Source organism: Humulus lupulus, chromosome 2 (genome assembly GCF_963169125.1).
Source record: "Humulus lupulus chromosome 2, drHumLupu1.1, whole genome shotgun sequence".
Lineage (NCBI taxonomy): Eukaryota > Viridiplantae > Streptophyta > Magnoliopsida > Rosales > Cannabaceae > Humulus > Humulus lupulus.
In genome coordinates, this window is record NC_084794.1 from 296,303,933 (window position 1) to 296,322,458 (window position 18,526).

General features: G+C 29.2%; 2 protein-coding genes and 1 non-coding gene across 3 annotated transcripts; 1 reads left to right on the forward strand and 2 right to left on the reverse strand.

Annotated features, from left to right (window-relative positions):
- Positions 1 to 1,303: 1,303 nt before the first annotated feature.
- LOC133820743 (small nucleolar RNA R71) lies at positions 1,304 to 1,410 on the forward strand. The gene has a single exon (XR_009887144.1). It is a non-coding gene; the product is annotated as a small nucleolar RNA R71 (small nucleolar RNA).
- Positions 1,411 to 3,905: 2,495 nt separating this feature from the next.
- On the reverse strand, positions 3,906 to 6,621 carry LOC133819989 (peroxisomal membrane protein PMP22). The gene is made up of 7 exons (XM_062253383.1): positions 6,355 to 6,621; positions 6,147 to 6,245; positions 5,923 to 6,024; positions 5,744 to 5,819; positions 4,616 to 4,686; positions 4,245 to 4,330; positions 3,906 to 4,134 (listed from the first exon to the last, which is right to left on the reverse strand). Exons 1-7 carry the CDS (start codon positions 6,424 to 6,426, stop codon positions 4,080 to 4,082), a joined length of 561 nt encoding a protein of 186 aa, XP_062109367.1. The 5' UTR covers positions 6,427 to 6,621; the 3' UTR covers positions 3,906 to 4,079.
- Positions 6,622 to 11,527: 4,906 nt separating this feature from the next.
- On the reverse strand, positions 11,528 to 12,778 carry LOC133815759 (cell number regulator 10-like). The gene is made up of 4 exons (XM_062248562.1): positions 12,703 to 12,778; positions 12,323 to 12,394; positions 12,033 to 12,242; positions 11,528 to 11,580 (listed from the first exon to the last, which is right to left on the reverse strand). The coding sequence occupies exons 1-4, from the start codon at positions 12,776 to 12,778 to the stop codon at positions 11,528 to 11,530; spliced, it is 411 nt and encodes a 136-aa protein (XP_062104546.1).
- Positions 12,779 to 18,526: the final 5,748 nt, after the last annotated feature.

Below are 18,526 nucleotides of genomic sequence, written 5' to 3' on the forward strand. Positions count from 1 at the left end.
CATTTTTTCACTCTCGCTATTTCCTCTTTCATCACTTTCTCTCTACTCACTTCTCTCTCTTCACTTTCTTTCTCATCACATTCTCTCTCAATATAGCACTACAACCTTCAGTCAAAGCCACCGTTTCAAATTCTCCAAGCCTCCTCTTCTTAGTTAAAATATCTTTAAAAAACTTCACATAGTTGTGCATTTGCTCCAAAGCCTCCACCAATGGTATATTGACGTGAAGTTGTTTCAAAACATCTAAAAATCTCCAGAATTGACCATCTTGTTGCTGCTTTTGAAAGGCTGAGGAAATGGTGGAGGTGGCTTGCTCATAGACTTCTCTGTAGCATTTTGCTGAGGAATTGCTGCAGCAATTGCTTCAGGATCAGCATTTTACATTTTCGAACTCACAACTTTTTCTTCCTTTTCCACACTACTTTGGATTGAAGTGGACTCGCTGCTACTCTTAGGATTATCCTCATTCAACTCTAGATTTTTACCATTCCTCAAAGTGATCGCCTTGCATTGCTCTTTACCATCTCTCCTTGGATTTTCAGTATCACTAGGCAAGGTGCCTCGTGGTCTATTCCTTAGCTCATTAGCTAGCTGCCCCATTTGAATTTCTAAGTTCCTCAAGGATTCCGGTTGGCTCTGAATGACAACATCATTCTTGGCCATATATTCTTTCATTAAACTCTCCAAAGAGCTTGATTGAGACACTTGAGGAGGAGGTGGTTGAGTTCTTGGTTGTTGTTGAGAAAACCCCAGTGGATATGTAGGCTTGTTTTGCATTGGTGCTCCGCTTGAACTAGCTCCTTGAACCCCCCCCCCCCCCCCCCCCCCCCCCACAAAAGAAAAGTTTGGATGCTGCCTCCATCCCGGATTATAAGAGTTCGAATATGGGTTATCACGGTTGGCATTTTGATTCCCCACATAACAAATCGAAGCGGGAATCGAAGGGCAACTCTAAAATGTGTGCCCATCTCCACAATAAACACAAGATACATCAACAACTTGTCCCATAGTAGCTGATTCTACCATTCCCCCCAAACTCATGTTCTTGAGAAGGTTAGTCATTGAAGAAACTTGAGCGGTCAAAGCTGTCAATGCATCTACTTCAAGTATACCAGCCACTTTTCGACTTGTTGAGACTCTAGCATTGGACCATTGATAATTGTTGCTAGCTATCCTCTCCAAAATCTCATAGGCTTCATTGTAGGACTTAGAGAGAATAGCCCCATTAGCTGAAGCATCTAACACCATGCGAGTGGAAGAATTGAGCCCATTGTAGAAAGTTTCCATTTAGATACAATGCAAAATCCCATGGTGTGGGCATTTCCTCAATAACTCCTTGAATCTCTCCCAAGCTTCACAAAATGATTCATCTTCTAGCTACTGAAATGACATGATTTCATTGCGGAACTTGGCATTTTTGGTGGGAGGAAAGTACTTCATCAAGAATTTTTCAGCCAACTCATTCCATGTAGTCACCGAGTCGGGAGGAAGGGTGTTTAGCCAAGCTCTAGCTTAATCCCTCAAAGAGAAAGGGAACAATTTCAACCTTAGGGCCTCGTCACTCACTCCGTGTAGCTTGAAAGAATCACTCACCTCAAAAAATGAACGAAGATGTAGATGAGGTTCCTCAGTAGGCAGCCCACTAAATTGACCCACTGTTTGCAACATTTGGAACATAACGGGCTTTAACTCAAATTGGGGTGCTTGAATTTCAGGCCTAACAATGCCCGGATTGAGCTCATTAAACATGGGGGCAGCATACTCCCTTATGGCTCTCTCTCTATCATCAGCCATAGCAATTGCGTTAGTGACATTATTAGCACCCTCAACTCCTTCAACCTCTTCAGCCATATTAAGGTGATTTTGAACCCGTTGTTCCCTTAGTCTTCTTCTAACTGTTCTTTTATATCTGTTTTAAATTGCTAACTTTTTGTCATAAGAGGGGTAAGCATGCAATCTAGGTATAAAATACGTGCAATGCACGTTATATTTTATATTTTTTAGAAACGATGTAATATTCAAAAAATTAATTAGATAATAAATAACATAATTATTAAAATGTACAATATTATTTAAGTAGAAAGTTGTTGTCTACGTGAAGAATTACTTTGAGACATATTTTCAAACAGTGATTGCTTCAATAACATATAATATATTAAACATATAACTAGTTAAAACCAACTTAAATGAAATAGTTGAGCTCGGCAAATTGGGCAAGAAGGATTTCGACGAAGCCAATTAACAATACAGTCGACATGAAACAAATGTAAACATTGTAGCATATGTGCATAGCTCGTTCTCACTTCAAATTCCTCCAAACACACAGGACAGGTCTGCCCTATCTGTTCATCACATTCTCCAACTATGAAAGTAATAAGAATCAAATCCACAATCTCCATATTATTCCAATATGGAAACCAATCCTCAATTGCCATGTATGTCTCTCAGTCTCAAAGTTCTATCTATCTTATCTATCTTTAAACATTTTTTTTTAAATAGTCGCGAGACTCTGGTTAATAGTCAAAACATAAAAGTTAGACTGTGTTCGATAATAATGATATTAGTAATTTATAAAAATTATTTTTTAAAAAGATTTACAAGCAACAAACTTTAAAAAGCACAACTAACAATTATTTAATTTAAACTGGTTGTTTGGATGATGTAACTTTTGAAAAAAACAATATGAGATGTAACTCTTACCTTTGAATTTAGTTTTCTATGTTTATATAAATAAGAATTAGTTCTCTTCTCTCTGTTTGTTTAAACTAATATAGTTTTTTTTTCTTCAGTTTTTGCAGGATTATTAATTTGAAACTTGCATATGTACTCATCTAATTTTACTATGCTATTACTATATGAAAAGAAATCTCACTAACATTTTTAATGTTTCTGTAAAAGTTTCATGGATGAAATCAAACTGTATTACTTCAACAATTTTTGCAAGTGAAATAAACCTCAGATTTTTTTTTGGTCTCTCTGAGAAAAGAAGAACAAGATTAAGATTAATATTAAAGACTGAATCCAAAAGACTATCATAATAGTACTTCAATCTTTACAAAAGAGGATGAGTTATGTTGAGATAAAAAAAGTGAATGTTTATGCAAATGCAATCAATGTATGGAACTTTCCCAATATAATTGTTAAAGAATGTATGGAACCTTCTGAAAGAGTTAACTTGACAAATGATCTTCTTTTCGTTTATCTCATCCCCAGTATGTTTCAGGAGGTATTTTTTATTATTTGAGAGTTTATAATGATAAGAGAGGAGGTTTGATGAGATAATGTTTATCTATTTGTAATGTGTTACTGAATGCGAAAGGTTGTGTACTCCTGAAAGGTTGTGTACTTCTGAAATAGTGCGAAAGGTTATTTACCATTACTGTTAAACTCTAACTTTTTTTTGAACATATTCTGTTAAAGTCATACCAAATTATGTTAAACCATACTAAATTTTGTTAAATACAAAATACAATTTGATAGCCATTTATATAATAGGCAAGATATATATACATATATATATAAATGGAGCTTCTTAGGTAGGGTATTATTTTTGCTCCTACCGTAGGAGCGTTTTCTATTATCGATACTTTGAAAAATTATAACTCAGTTTTTTTGCACGGTGACGCACATTATACTTATAACATGCTTCCCGCCAATTTTCGGAAAATTCCAAATAATGTACAGTGTCGAAATCAGACTTCAAAGAATCAGTTGAATGCGTGCCTGATTTTTTTTATACGCGTGAAAAACAGATTACTTAAATTTTGATTTCGGCACTGTAAATTATTGAGAATTTCCTGAAAATTGGCGAGATCCTACTCTATACTTATTTGTTATTTATGGGAAGATAAATAGTATAGAGGTAGAGATTAAAAAAAATAAAAAAATAAAGAAAAATTGAGCAATTTGGAAATTGGAAACTATTTAAAGAGACTATCTAATTGTATATATTACAATAACATTATTAATTGCAGTAGTTCAAAGATATATATATATATATGTAATGATATAATGAAGAAGACTGGTCATCATTATATATCATCGTAGCTAATTACTAGTAATAGTAATAGTAATAGTAATTAGGCCTTCTTCACTGCAACTACCGATCTTGCCTTGAGATTTAGAAAGATGGCCCTGTTATGTCATGTCATCATATATTAATTAATTAACCAAATTAATATAATAATTAGTAAAATTAAATATGTAATTAAGTAGGGTTAATCAATTTAATTTAATTTAATTACCAGCAGGAGGCAACGAAGCTGTGAAAGAGAACACGAAGTTGCAAAGGCATGTACTGGTAATTCACCCAACCAACTATTGGCCAAAACTGCATTATTATTCATATTTAACAATTATTATTATTATTATTAATCAATATATACTTTTACAGAGTAATAAGTGAAAATTACTTATCTTTTTAGAGTCATTTTATACTTTGATCATAATTTTTTTCAAAATAACAGTTGTCTAAAATTTTGATCACCTATCTCGAATGTCGAATGTCATTTTATAAAAAAATATCAAAATTAAATTATAGTACAAAATAATTTTAAAAAATAGACTATTTTATTACTAAATTTTATATTTATAAATTTATATTCTAATTAATTACCTTCCATGCAGTCAATTGAACAGAAGGATAATCCTTTCTAACTTTACTTCTCACTAAACTCCATGGTCTTCCTGTCTCACAAACCAAACTTCAATTCAATATTTAATTTATTAACATTAATAATCATAATTTAACAAACAAACAAAAAAAGACTATTACACAAATACAAATAAATATCAATTTCTAAAAATAAATATATAAGCATTTTTTTCATTTCTTTTTCCCTCTCTTTTTTGGGTTAAAGGCTTTTGTCTTGTCTTCTAAAAGACATAATTAATTGTGTACATTTATAGGGGCTAATAATAATAAATGGTATTTTTTTATTTTTTATCTCATATCATACTAAAATAATAGAAAAGTGGAAGATATATCAGCTTTTGGAGGATTATATGGAAGAGGCTTAAAAAAAAATTGTATTTTAGATTCGTGAATAATTTTTGAAATGATTTTTTTATGATCGCATATATTGTAGTTATTTAAAACATTTGCAAATTTTTAAAAAATTCCGAATAATTTATATTGCCGAAAACTAGGTTCAAACATTCTATTTTCCATGCGCATACAAAAATTAGTCACGCGTGCAACAATCTGTTTTTAAACTAATTTTTGGCACTGTAAATTATTTAGAATTTTCTAAAAACTTACAGGATGCTCTAAATAATTATAATATACACAGTCATAAATAAAAAATCGTGACAAAAATTATTCACGGATTGAAAACACAAAAAACCCAATCGGTGAGACTCTTTTTGAAGCCCCTATCATATAAATTTCCAGAGCTTTTTTCCAAATTATATAGAAACAACTCAATATATTATAATATATTTCCAAATGTACAAATTTTTTTTTAGAGCAATGGATGAAAATGATATTTTTTTTGAAATTATTTTGTACTCTAATTTAATTTTTATAATATTTTACAAAATAATATTTGTCTAAAATGTATCAACTATTTAAAAATTTCAACTAATTGTACGACACTATTATTTATATAAGATGCTATTTATTTATTTTAATTATTTACTGCAGTAATTCAGAAGACAGGTTTCAGAATAATAATGACTCATAACATAAATATGGTTAAAAAAAGAGGCTGAAAAGTAAAGAGTAAATAATATTGAAATTAACCTTCAACCACCAAGCCATAATACATCATGAAAAATAAGTTGTTCCAGGGAGACGATGTGCATTGTTCCAACAACACCTAATCATAAATTTAATCAAATAATTAATTAATTAATTATGACAAATATGTATAAATATATATTTAAAAATTAATAAGAATTTATATATATATGGATAATTACCTTCTTGACCACAGTATCATTGCCCTTCTTTCCCTTGAATATTTTTTCCATTAATTTGTGGAGAAAGTGTCCAAATGGTCCTGAGTATGCAAACCCATACAACTGCACAACATGAAAATAAAACACCATTAATTTTTTTATTTTTTTATATTTAATCAAACCCCAAAACAAAACAAAAAAGAAAAAGAAAAAGAAAATATTTATATATTTATATATATAAATACCATCATAAGAAATAATCTTCTTAGCTGAAGCTTCTTGACCCCAGAGATCTTCTGGGCTATTACATCACTGCACCCAACTAAAACCCCTGCTGTGATAGCCTGAAAATTAAGAGTTTAGGCTCAAAATATCAGATGATCAGAAAAGGATATGATATAGCATATATATATATATATCTGAATATATAATCAAGAAAAGAAAAAGAAAAACCTTGGTTCTGAGAGGATGAAGCTGAAGTTGCTTCAGGTACTTTTGCCAAAATTCGTTGACTATCTCAGACATGATTGATCCAACGATGAACAACTTTGACTTTTCTGTATTTTTATATAAACCCAGGAACGAAGGAAAAAGAAAGTTTGGAATTTTAAGCAAGATCGACCGATCGATCGATGCAGAGGAAGAAAGATATTATATATATATACTTCTTATAAAAATATTTAGGTGACAAGTTGGGGTTAGGTGGGTTTGTAAGCCATTGTGAATCTATTAATATATATATATTATGTTTTTTTATATATACTTGATAGTTTTGAGGAAAAGTCAGAGTCAGAGAATTGAAAGTCTTCAAATAAAATTTAATTTATTTGCACTGTCTTTCTTTCCTTCTTTATTTTTTTATGTCTGTGTGTATCTTCTTATAAGAGTATATAACAATATAATACACATAATAAGAAAGTAATAAATGATATAAATTTATATAATATTTTGAGGCATGTGGAATCAGATCAATATAATCTTATTAGCTGTCTTTTAAACAAATGAATATGTACATAACTTAGCTGTGTAGAGTCACATGCGGCATTATATATATCCCATATCATCATTCATAAAGAAATAAATGAGTAAGCTTCTATTGTATATAAATATATTTATATTTAATGGAATTTTTTTTCCATTATATTTGCACCCCAAAAATTAATTAGTACACTCTATTTTTATTAAAAATTAATACATATTATATATTTTTTTTCAACATACATTTTTTTAATTTTTTTTCTTTTTCATATTTTAAAAAATACATATAAATAATATATATTTTAAATATTTAACTAAAAAGAATTACAACGAAAAATATATAAAAGAAAACTTGTTAAAATAAGAGTTTTTTTCTAAAAATTATAAAATAAAATTATTGAAATCAATGAAATTTTTTTAAAAATGCCAAAAAAAAATATATTGAGAAAAAGTGTTAGAAATAATTTTAATTATTTTTTAATTAATCAGGTGCCTATATATATTATTGGAGTACAAATATAATACCATTTTTTTCTCCATGCATAGGGTTGTGGCTAAGTATAGACATGCTAAACCTACACCTAGGACCTCCACTCTAAAGATCTCTCAATTTTTTACATACAAAAACTTCTCCAATTTTAGAATAATATCATTTTACATACAAAAACTTCTCCAATTTTAGAATAATATCATTTTATGTATAAAAATTAGAAAAATAACATTTTTTTCTTTTTTTCTCTTGAGCCTTATCTGTCTCAATCACGCCCCTGGCTAGCCTGGAAACTTACGGTTAAAATTATATATAAATATATATAGATGTTTTTATTGATTTATTTTAAATAGAAATAAAAAATAATAATAAAGTTAAAGGTTAGTGAGTGAGTGAGTGAGTGTAAATGGGGTGTTGAGAAATTACCAAGTACTTGTGACGTTGAATAACTTTAGTCCAAAAAGAGAAGTCATGAACACACCAAGTCTCCCACTATAACAAATTAATAACTTTTAACGACCAAATAATATACCTATATATATATAAAGGGAATTCTCAAGCAACAGCTTCATTTTAAGTCTTAACAATGGAGCTCTCAGTGTTATCAACCTATAAATAGTTTTTTGTGCAATTTTTTTTATGACCGTGTATATTGTAGTTATTTAGAGTATCTTGTAAATTTTCAGAAAATTCTGAATAGTTTACAGTACCAAAAAATAAGTTCAAACATGTTGTTGCACGCGGGATTAATTTTTTTTATGTACTGGAAAGTAACATGTTTGAACTTAGTTTTCAGTACTGTAAACTATTCGGAATTCTCTAAAAATTTGCAGGATGCTCTAAATAACTACAATATACATGATCATAAAAAAATGTGCCGAAAATTGTTCACGAGTCAAAAATACTGAAAAGTCTCCCCGATAGAGTTTAAAATAAAGCTAATATAAAAGAATTCTCTTAAATATATATATATATATATGTAGATTCCAATCCAATGTATCCCATAAGAATGTATCCCATAAGATTAAGATATATCATATGCATGTGAAAAAAAAAGAGTTAAGAATATTTATTTATATATGAAGGGTCGGTAGAAAATTGAGTGATAGAAATTAAATGCTATTTATTTTGCTTTATAAGAAGAAGAGAATTTAGTAAAATTATAATTTATTAATTATTATTATATACTGTTTGGTTTTAAACTTAAATGCATAGTAGTTATGTTACATGAATGAGGTTTTCTTTGCAATAATCATTGCTTTTACTTTTACAGTGTAGAACAATAAAAAATAAATAAAGTAAAAAATCTATAGTTTTTTTTAAGCTATTTATTATTTCAATAATCTATTTTGAAATAGCTTCTCAAATCACTGAAAGATATGAGGAGGTAACATATATTAAAGTGGTTTAGAAACTCAAATAGTAATAACCATTGTGTACAAAAACAGACCCATTAAAAGTATATTTTGAGGCCCACTGCTCAGTCTATAAGCCCAAACAATGATAATTAGAAGGGAAATCCAAAGTAGAAATTAGATTCAGTAGCTACTTTTAAGTAAGCTCTTTCTTTTTTATCTATAATTTTTAAGTTTTAGTATAATACCTACTATTTTAATCAATATACTTATTATACCCCTATAATTGGTGGATATTGTTTTTAGAAGAGTACCATGTAGTCAAGGGTATTTTTGTAATTGTCTGTGATAAAAATGAGTAGAACTAAACTAAAAATATTTAGGAGGTAGTATTAATTAAGAACTCATTAAATTGGCTAATTTTCAACTTATCCCAAATACAAAAGAAAAAAAGTTTAAGCCCTAGTATGGAAGCCCAATTATTATAATTTCCCATATATATGCCACAATTATAATAGTATATACTTTATACCTTGTTGTCAATACTCAATACAATACTGAGTATTAAAAGTGACACGGAATCCCATAGCATAAATCTATCACACACTTGTGATAGTTTGTAACTCTCATAATAGTCAAACCATGACGCAAACCTAACATTTATGATAGTTGGCAACTAATGCAAATGTTAGCATTTGCGACAATTGACAACTGACACGAATGTCATGCAAGATCTAAAATAAATAAAATCCATATTTTAGCCCATTATTATTAAATCAAAGATAGTTTAACTTATTAATGAGTCCAACAATACAACATAGTAGTTCCATAATACTAAATTTAGATCTTTATACATAATACAAAATTTAGACCCATGATACCAAATCATGTAATTTTATACATGCAAATTAGTTATGACCTAAGTTTTTTTATATGACGATTTTTATTGTAGTTACGACGAACTTCCTGTACGTTTTTAGAAAATTATGAATAATTTAAGGTGTCGAATCAAGGTTCTAAACTTCCAATACTATCACACGTTAAACCTTATTTTTAATACCCAAAATTATTTGGAATTTCTATAAAGATATACAAGAGGTTCGATGTGACCATACAGTGAACACTGTCATTTATATATATAAAAAAAAAAATCTAATCTACGCGTGTATAAATGTATGATTCACTGTGATAATGCATAAAAATATGTACTATTATAGATGACTAACTCGATATCAACTTCTACCTCAATTTCAACTTAAACTTAAACATCTCGTAATATAGAAAAAAACTTATTTCAAAATAAAAGTCTTCGAGTCAAAGCTCGAGATAAAATATATGAGTCTTCTTACTCACTATATACATTTTTTACTTGAGATATTTAGTTAAAAACTTGAGCCTCACCTGATTGAGTCTCAAAAATTTTCTACCTTTAAGGCCTCGTATTTAAGGGAGTAGTTTGATAAGTTAACCAATAGGCATGGTAAAATGGGGCGGTGAGGCAGGGCGGGGTAGGGCTCCGACCCGACGGAGCATCTTTGCCCTGGTAAAAATGTGGCGGGGTGCTGCCTCACCCCGAAAGCTTTTTTTTTTTTTTTTTTTTCTATACTCTAACCAAATATTAAAAAAAAAAGATTATTTTGAGATATATGCAACTATTATATATTTTTTTTAACATTATTATTTATAAGATGTCTTGATGTTGATTCTACAATAGTGATATGTCTTTAAACGTATTTCTGGTACACTTTTATATTAGTATTATTTTTTTTTCTTTAGTCAAGAAAAATGGATTACAAATGAGATAAATTATATATTTCGAAACTTTTTTTATTTAAATGGGGTCATATAATGTATATTGTATATATTAGTTAGAATTTTATTTCTTACTTATAATCTAATTTAATTATAATTCAAATTTTCTTTAAAAATAAAAATAAAAAGTTAAACGAATCGAAACGGACCTGCCCCAATTCAGCCGGCGCGGGTCATAAACCCACTCCAAGATACTTATCAGGGCGGGGCAGGGCAGACTTGCCCCATTTACATGCCTATCAAACGAGCTTTCTCAGGCCAATAAATAAATATTTTATGGGGATATTAATGTTAGGTTTTATCCCCAACTCGATATCAACTCATGAAATGTTAAGATATATAATTGAATTCCGCCCCGTTTTTACTTAGACAAAGACGCTCTGTCGGATCAGAATTCCGTCCTGCCCCACCTCACTATTCCATTTTGCCATACCTAAATATATAGTTGACTCCAATCCAACGACGGCTTGACTCTAATACCAATTTTTGACTAATCTTATTATTAAGACAAGTGAAAGTGACAATTAATATATATATATAATTATTAATAAATATTATTATTCGTCTCAAACAAAAAAGCCGGAAGTTTACTAGAACAAATTTGTCATTATAAATAGTGACGTGACATGATTAAAACAGCATATTTTAGAATCTATAGGAAATTCTCTGAGCTTGAAGCATACAGTACCTACAAAATTACTATATAAGGCCTCTCTCACGTACGACAAGCATGCACTAGATACGACAATGGTTCCAAGCCCACGTATATATTATTAAAGAGAAGAGAAGACAAGAGAAGAGAAGAGAAGAGAATAGAAGAAGATATATATACTTAGTGTACAATTACATATATAATATAACAAATTAATAAGTTAGGGATATGATTTTCTATGAAAAAGCTAGAAATTATTAATTATTAGAGATCCACATATAGTGTCTTCTGATATGCTTTTTCAGCTTCTTCTTGGTTCTTGTAATAAATAATAATACTTCATCTAAACATAGATGAAATTCTTGGAGGAAGAACTTGAGATTTAGGATAACCTGTTGTAATAAATTAATTAAGACAATTAATAAATTATAATAGACAAGTATAAGAAAATAGTAGAGGTATATATATAGGAGAATTTTCTTAAAGAGACTCCACTTTAAGTCCTATCGGTAGGACTCTTCAGTATTCTCGACTTGTAAACAGTTTTTAGTGTGATTTTTTTTTATGACTGTATATATTGTAATTTTTTAAACCATCCTGCAAATTTTCAGAAAATACTGAATAGTTTACAGTATCGAAAATTAGGTTCAAACTTTTTTTTATGCGCGTGGAAAATAACATGTTTAAATTTAGTTTTCGGTACTGTAAACTATTCAGATCTTTCTAAAAATCATGTCGATGTTCTAAATAGCTACAATATACACGATCATTAAAAAAAATCACTCTGAAAACTATTCAAAAACCGAGAACAAATTATCATATATATATATATATACATACGTACCTTTGACTGGGTCAAGGCCTCTGGATTTGAGCTCGGCGCTTTCTTGACAGAGAGCACAAGTCTCACAGAAGAAGTGAACACAACAATCGCAGCAAGGCTCATCGGGCAACCCATACTTGGCTCGAAGTTTCTCTCTGTAAAAGCAACTCAGCAGCCATTGGAATTGGAACATCGACAGCAAGCAATATCCACACCCAAGGCAGCAGCAAGCTACACACACATAACATATGATATAATAACAAAATTGAAATGAAATGATCCAACATTAATCAATTAATTGTACTACTTACAATGTCTTCCCTCGTCCACAATTTCACCAATTCGCCCAAAAGTCACACATGGCAAAAGGCATGTTACGCAACCTGCACCACATTATCAACTTAATTAATAATTACTATAATATAATAGGATTATCGGAGTATAATGTCCCACGTGCGTGCGTAGAACAAATATAAAAATAGGAGTTCCTTTCTCCACTAATCACCAATTGATTTTTAGATGAAACATTATGAGCCATATATATCCCTGACAAGTACTCGATCTATAACGATCCAAATTAAGCCTCACGAGATCCGTATAATGTAAAAAAAACACTCGAAAGAAATGAGTCATTAATAAAAACATAAGTAACTTCACTTATTATTCTTGTTAACGATGATTAAACACTTACATGTGCAAAAATCTTTGCCACAGTCGCAAAGGTCATAAGACCACTTTGGTTTCACAATATTGTGAAAAATATTCATAATATTATTAATTTGTTAATTATTTCTTCACAATAGTGGCTATATATAGGAGTTTTATTTTGCAAGAAGGGTAAGTATTTTGAGAAGCTTAATTAGAATATTTATATAGACAATAATAGCTTAGCTAGTGCCTTGGTGAAGTTCGCCTGGCCTGCATACACATTACAACGAACTTATTAATTAATTAACTAATTATAGTAAAACATTAAGAATAATAACAAATTAAATTATATAATTATATATAGCCGCTGCTGGCCGGCCGGCCACCACTTTATATTTTTGGCCCTCCAAATAAAATCTTCTCATATATGATAATATGCATTATATATGTATGTTTAAAATCTTCTTATATTTTACATTATTATAATTACGAGTGAGTGAATCTTTAGATTGAATTGAATTTCATGCATGATAACTCTTGAATAAAGAATTATTTTTCATAAGCTTATTAATATGAAATTATTAGGTTGAGTGATCTTTGTGTATTTTTTGTTATTTTCTTTCCTTTTTATGTTGTTTTGTGTTTTTGTGTCCTTTTTGGTATTTTAGAGCTGAATTTGTCCAAAAATAGCAATGAAAAGTGAAATGATTTTTAATTATTTATTTTGTGCTGAAATATCAAGTTTTGCTGGCATATGAAGAAGAGACACTTGTCATCATTAATTGAGTTTGACAAAGAATGATGATGAGGTGGCTAAAATCAAATATATTAGACTGCATTAATTTTGGAGTAAATTCTAGAAGAAAAAATGAGGGTCTGACATGTAGAATTTTGGGAGGGCATTTGTGTACTTTGGGAAAAAAAGTTTTGTACCCTAGCTGAAAAAGAAAAAAGGACAGCTTTCATTTTACCTCATTCAGTCATACTTTAGGGAGAGAATTATTCAACAGCTGAAAATAGAGAAAGAAATACCCAAAACGAGAGAATGAAGAAGAAGAAGAGAAAGAAGTAGAGAAGAGACAATGACAAGGAAGGGGAAGTCATCTACATAGTTTCTTCTTTCCTACTCTTTTGTATTTGTATTTTTCTATTTCTCTCTATTTGTAAACTCATGGATATGTTGATTATGGGTATTTCTGTGTTTTTGAGCATGAACTAATTTTCTTGTAGCTAGAGTTATTGATGAACTTGGATTGTGGATTTAATTGATGTTTTATGAATGTGTTATGCCAACAATATGCATTTTCTTTTCGGTAGCTCATCACTTGAGAACTCCAAAGTTAAGCGTGTTTGATCTGGAGTAATCTCAAGATGGGTGACCTCCTAGGAAGTTTTCCCATGAAGCGTGCGAGTGAGGACAAAGCACGCTGGAAAGACTCGTGTTGATTTGTAGGGCTAGTCGTTATTCCAAGAAACAACTATAATGACGTGAGGCGTATTATATTGAATTTGCATTCTAGGATGATTTAATAATTCTAGCTCATCATTACATTGCTCACTTTTGTTCTTTATTTTATGTACTTTCTTGTTTAGTTTTAGGTACAATCAAATCATTACCATTTGCTTTATCCAATTTGTTAAGTGTTGATTTTATGCAATCTATTACTAACTTAATCCATATGGAGACGATACTCACTTATCACTTTATTACTTGCTAGCGATTGTGTACACTTGCATACACTATTAATCTCGCAACAATGCACAAAAGAACGAAAAATCTGTCATATCAAATTCAAATAATTAATATTGAATAATAATATATATACTAAAATATTACACCAACTAATGTGGTACTGTTTTATAAAAAGGTGGGTTCCACCAAAAATAAATTTAATTGGTTTAATGAATTTGTTTAGTTACTCGTTAACATTATATATATATACAAAAATTAATGGAATCGTTAACATGTTGGGTGGGCCATATTCTTTCGGGCTTTTTGTCACCTAAGCCCACAAACAATAACAAATATAAAGAATATTAAGAATGAAACTCCAAAAGTTTTGTTGGATCTTCTATTTCTTTATCCATTGCCTCCATTTAGTTTAGCAATAAAAAAAATGCATTACCAACAAACCTCTTCACCAGCTTTAATTTTTGAGAAAGTATGACAAAAATGACGTGACATAAAATTAAATAGCATAATAATATTCTAACTTTACATCACAGATATATGTCATTCTGATATAGTCCGTTGGATATTGTCATAGAGTTTATTTGATTATGATATAGAATATAATAATATTCTAGTATATATTCCCGTTTATCCAAAAAAAAAAAAAAAAAATTTCCTTTGATATTATTACTAAGATTTTATTTTCCTAAAAAATTATAATTTTATTTGATACCAAACATATCAAATATATAGCTTCAAATCTCTTTAAAATGTGATCAATTGATTAAAATAAAATTCTGTCAACCGATCAAAATTCATAAAAATATATTTTTCTTTTTTAGGGATAGAATAAAAGTTGTTCTTTATGTTTGGAAAAGAAAAGAAAAGAAAGAAAGAGAGTATATATTCGAATGTAGGAAGATGTGTGTGTACATGTTAAATCAGACATTAAAAATTATAGTCATATCATGTAGCCCATATATAATTGCATACCTAAACCCAATAACAAAATTATCCATGGGCTTAATTACTTACTAATTCAAGACCACACAGAATCAATATATCACTATTTAGAATGCCAATCCACTTTTTATTTATTTATTTATTTGTATTGTAGGTGTTTTATTGTCTTGTCTTATGCGTTCGTATGTTTGTCTTGTATCTTGAAAGATAATGTTAGAGACAGCTCCAACCATCGGACATAATAACCAGTTTAGATGTTATTAATAGTTTTTTTTTATCCATAAAATTAATAATTTAGGATGATGTTTCTTCTAATATTAAAAAAATTAATTCATATCATTATTTAGCGTGCTAATTCACTTTTTATTTATTTTGTAGGTGGTTATTTTTTTGGCTTAAGTAGTTTGTTTTGTTCGGACGTCTCAATTATGTGGTCTTAAATTGTTTTGTCTAAATTTATGAGGGTAACTTTGTTTTATATCTAGCTTTATTTTTTAGCGCCTCATATTTTGACTTTGCATACGCTTTAGCTAGACAATTAGCTTGTTGGCTGGGATCAGCCCCTCCACTTCAGTTTCGTTCTTAATATGATTCATTTCGCTTGTGAAGAAAAACAAAAAAAAAATATTCTTCTTTTTTAATATCATTTCTAAAATGTTATTAATCATGGTAGAATCACATTTCGAGTTGACGTGGAATTCCACTATTGGATGATGAAAATTAAATTACATGTCAGATATTATAATTTAACAATAAATTGTCATTATCTAATCTATCGGGAACAACATTATAATTTGACATCTTATAGTATCCAACACTTTATATTATAATTGATGCAAATCAATATCGTGTCTCACATATTTTACTTTAAATTATGACATGTGAGGCCTAATATTGAGTTGTATTAAAAATAGTATACAATAAAATAATAAAAAATTTTCTTCTTCTTCTTCTTATTAAGACTAGGTTATTGAATAATTAAGTAATGAAAATCAAAGATGGTTATCTATATATCTAGAATATGTAGTCATAGATATGTATAAATATTTTTATATATATATATATATATCAATGGAATCGAATTTATGGAAGTGGTGTTACACAAAGTCCTATATATATACATATATATATTAATTGAAACCGATCGAATTTATATATAAGTAAAGTAAGAGGTCACATTCAAATTATTTATCATATTAAATTATTAATTATTCTCTTATATATATATATATATGTTACTATCTCCAAATTATATATGTTGGATTATAAATGGGATGAGAATTGTGTTTAACTATATTCCAAGGGAAGCATATCATTTCAGACTATTAAGATATCATGAAGAACAATTAAGCTATCATTATCATCAAATTATATATATATTAATTTGTGTAAAAAATATCAACATTATATATATATATTAATTGCAATTTAACTACATTGATCATTAGTTGATCGATTACTTAATTTAACACATCAAGGCCAGTCCATTTAGTCAAAATGATCGATGAGTGGAAGGATATTTAGTATTATTATTATTTTTTGCAAAGTTATAATTATTATTATTTTTATTCATATGGGACATTATTGTACCTCTTTCTCCTATTCAGATAATAATATTCCGATGAATATTCTTGATCGATCGATGGAGAGGGAGAGTACTTATATATACATGTACTAAGCTAAATATTGCTTTATAGCTATTAAATAATAGGTGCATGTGATCGATGTTTGGCTACCAAGAATAAATTAAAAGAATATTCTTTACGAATATTATTATCTCTTTTATATATCATGTATATATCGTCACAAATAGTGTTAATTAAAAACCACTTCTTTACAAGGCGTGATCAACTTTTTTTTTTTTTTAAATTTAATAATTATCATGCAAATTAATAGATATCTCAAAAGTTTTTATTAATATTATATATATGTATCCTTGTCAACATATTTCTTTCTTTAGCTTCATTGGTATGAATGTCAATTATTGAAAAATAGCAATGAATGTTATATATAGTTTCTACCTATAGAAATTTAAAGTAAAAATTAATATAATTCCAAACTTTTGAAATTAATGGAGAGAAAAAAATTAATAAATAAAAATTTGATCGTAAAAGCTCCACCTTAGCTTACATGGTCCTTTCCTATTTCAAGTGACTCTTGCATTACAGAAAGAGCCAATAAATTAAGCCAAGTGATCTTGTGGCCATAACGACCTTAACCTAGCTACTATAAATATAAATATATATTTATATTTATAGGACAATTGGCTTCACTTTAAGCCTTACCGGTAGAGTTCTCAGTGTTTCTTGACCCGTGACAGTTTTCGGCTCGACTTTTTTTTTATGACCATATATATTGTAGCTACTTAGAGCATCCTGGAAATTTTCAGAAAATTTCGAATAGTTTACAGTACCGAAAACTAGGTTCAAACATGTTGTTTTCCAGGCGCATAAAAAAAATTAGTCACGCGTGCAACAACATATTTGAACCTAGTTTTCGGTACTGTAAACTATTAAGAATTTTCTGAAAATTTGTAGAATGCTCTAAATAGTTACAATATACACTGTCATAAAAAAAATCGTTTCAAAAATTGTTCACGGGTTGTAAACACTGAGAGCCCTACCGATAGAGCTTAAAGTGAAGCCCCTATAAAAAAATTCCCATATATATATATTGATCATCAAACTAGCTAGTGGGTTGTTCATTTTCCTTTACATCTTTGTGAAAAATGGTCCCCATGTAAGCACCATTTAAATTATTATTAAGTAAACAAGAGTAGTTTAGATAACAGACTAGAACAATTTTCGAATTTGTAGTAGTACTTGATGAGTTGACATAGAAATAAAATTAAAACGAACGTGTTTTGTGACTCTGCCCAAATCGTGTAAGACAGTCTATCAATCTCGCAGTGAAGAGAAACGGTCTACACACCCTTGCATTACTCGAAAAAACTCACATAGAACAAATTTTAATATTTATAAGAAGAGAATGTTGTTCTCCCTAGTGATATTGTCTTTTCATCGAATAAATGAAAGAAAAAAAGCAATGGGAAAAAATCGTTGTTAAAACATGAAATATATATATTAGATATTAGGAGTGATCTCTACAAATAATATTAGATATTATAAGGGCACATTCGTCATGCCGTATAAGGATGCCGTATTATATTAAATAAGTAGAATATTATGTTTGGTTTAAATTTTATATTGTATTAATTATTACAGTCACAAAT

What these genes read in the sequence shown, in the direction of transcription:
- LOC133819989 (XM_062253383.1), bottom strand. Translation starts at nt 6,426, where the DNA reads ATGTCTGAGATAGTCAACGAATTTTGGCAAAAGTACCTGAAGCAACTT. An exon ending in GAAGATTATTTCTTATGATG is followed by an intron (nt 6,025 to 6,146) that starts GTATTTATATAT and finishes CATGTTGTGCAG; the next exon opens with TTGTATGGGTTTGCATACTC. An exon ending in TTCAATTGACTGCATGGAAG is followed by an intron (nt 4,331 to 4,615) that starts GTAATTAATTAG and finishes ATAATAATGCAG; the next exon opens with TTTTGGCCAATAGTTGGTTG.
- LOC133815759 (XM_062248562.1), bottom strand. Translation starts at nt 12,778, where the DNA reads ATGAATATTTTTCACAATATTGTGAAACCAAAGTGGTCTTATGACCTT. An exon ending in TGTGGACGAGGGAAGACATT is followed by an intron (nt 12,243 to 12,322) that starts GTAAGTAGTACA and finishes ATGTGTGTGTAG; the next exon opens with CTTGCTGCTGCCTTGGGTGT. An exon ending in AGGCCTTGACCCAGTCAAAG is followed by an intron (nt 11,581 to 12,032) that starts GTACGTATGTAT and finishes TTATTACAACAG; the next exon opens with GTTATCCTAAATCTCAAGTT.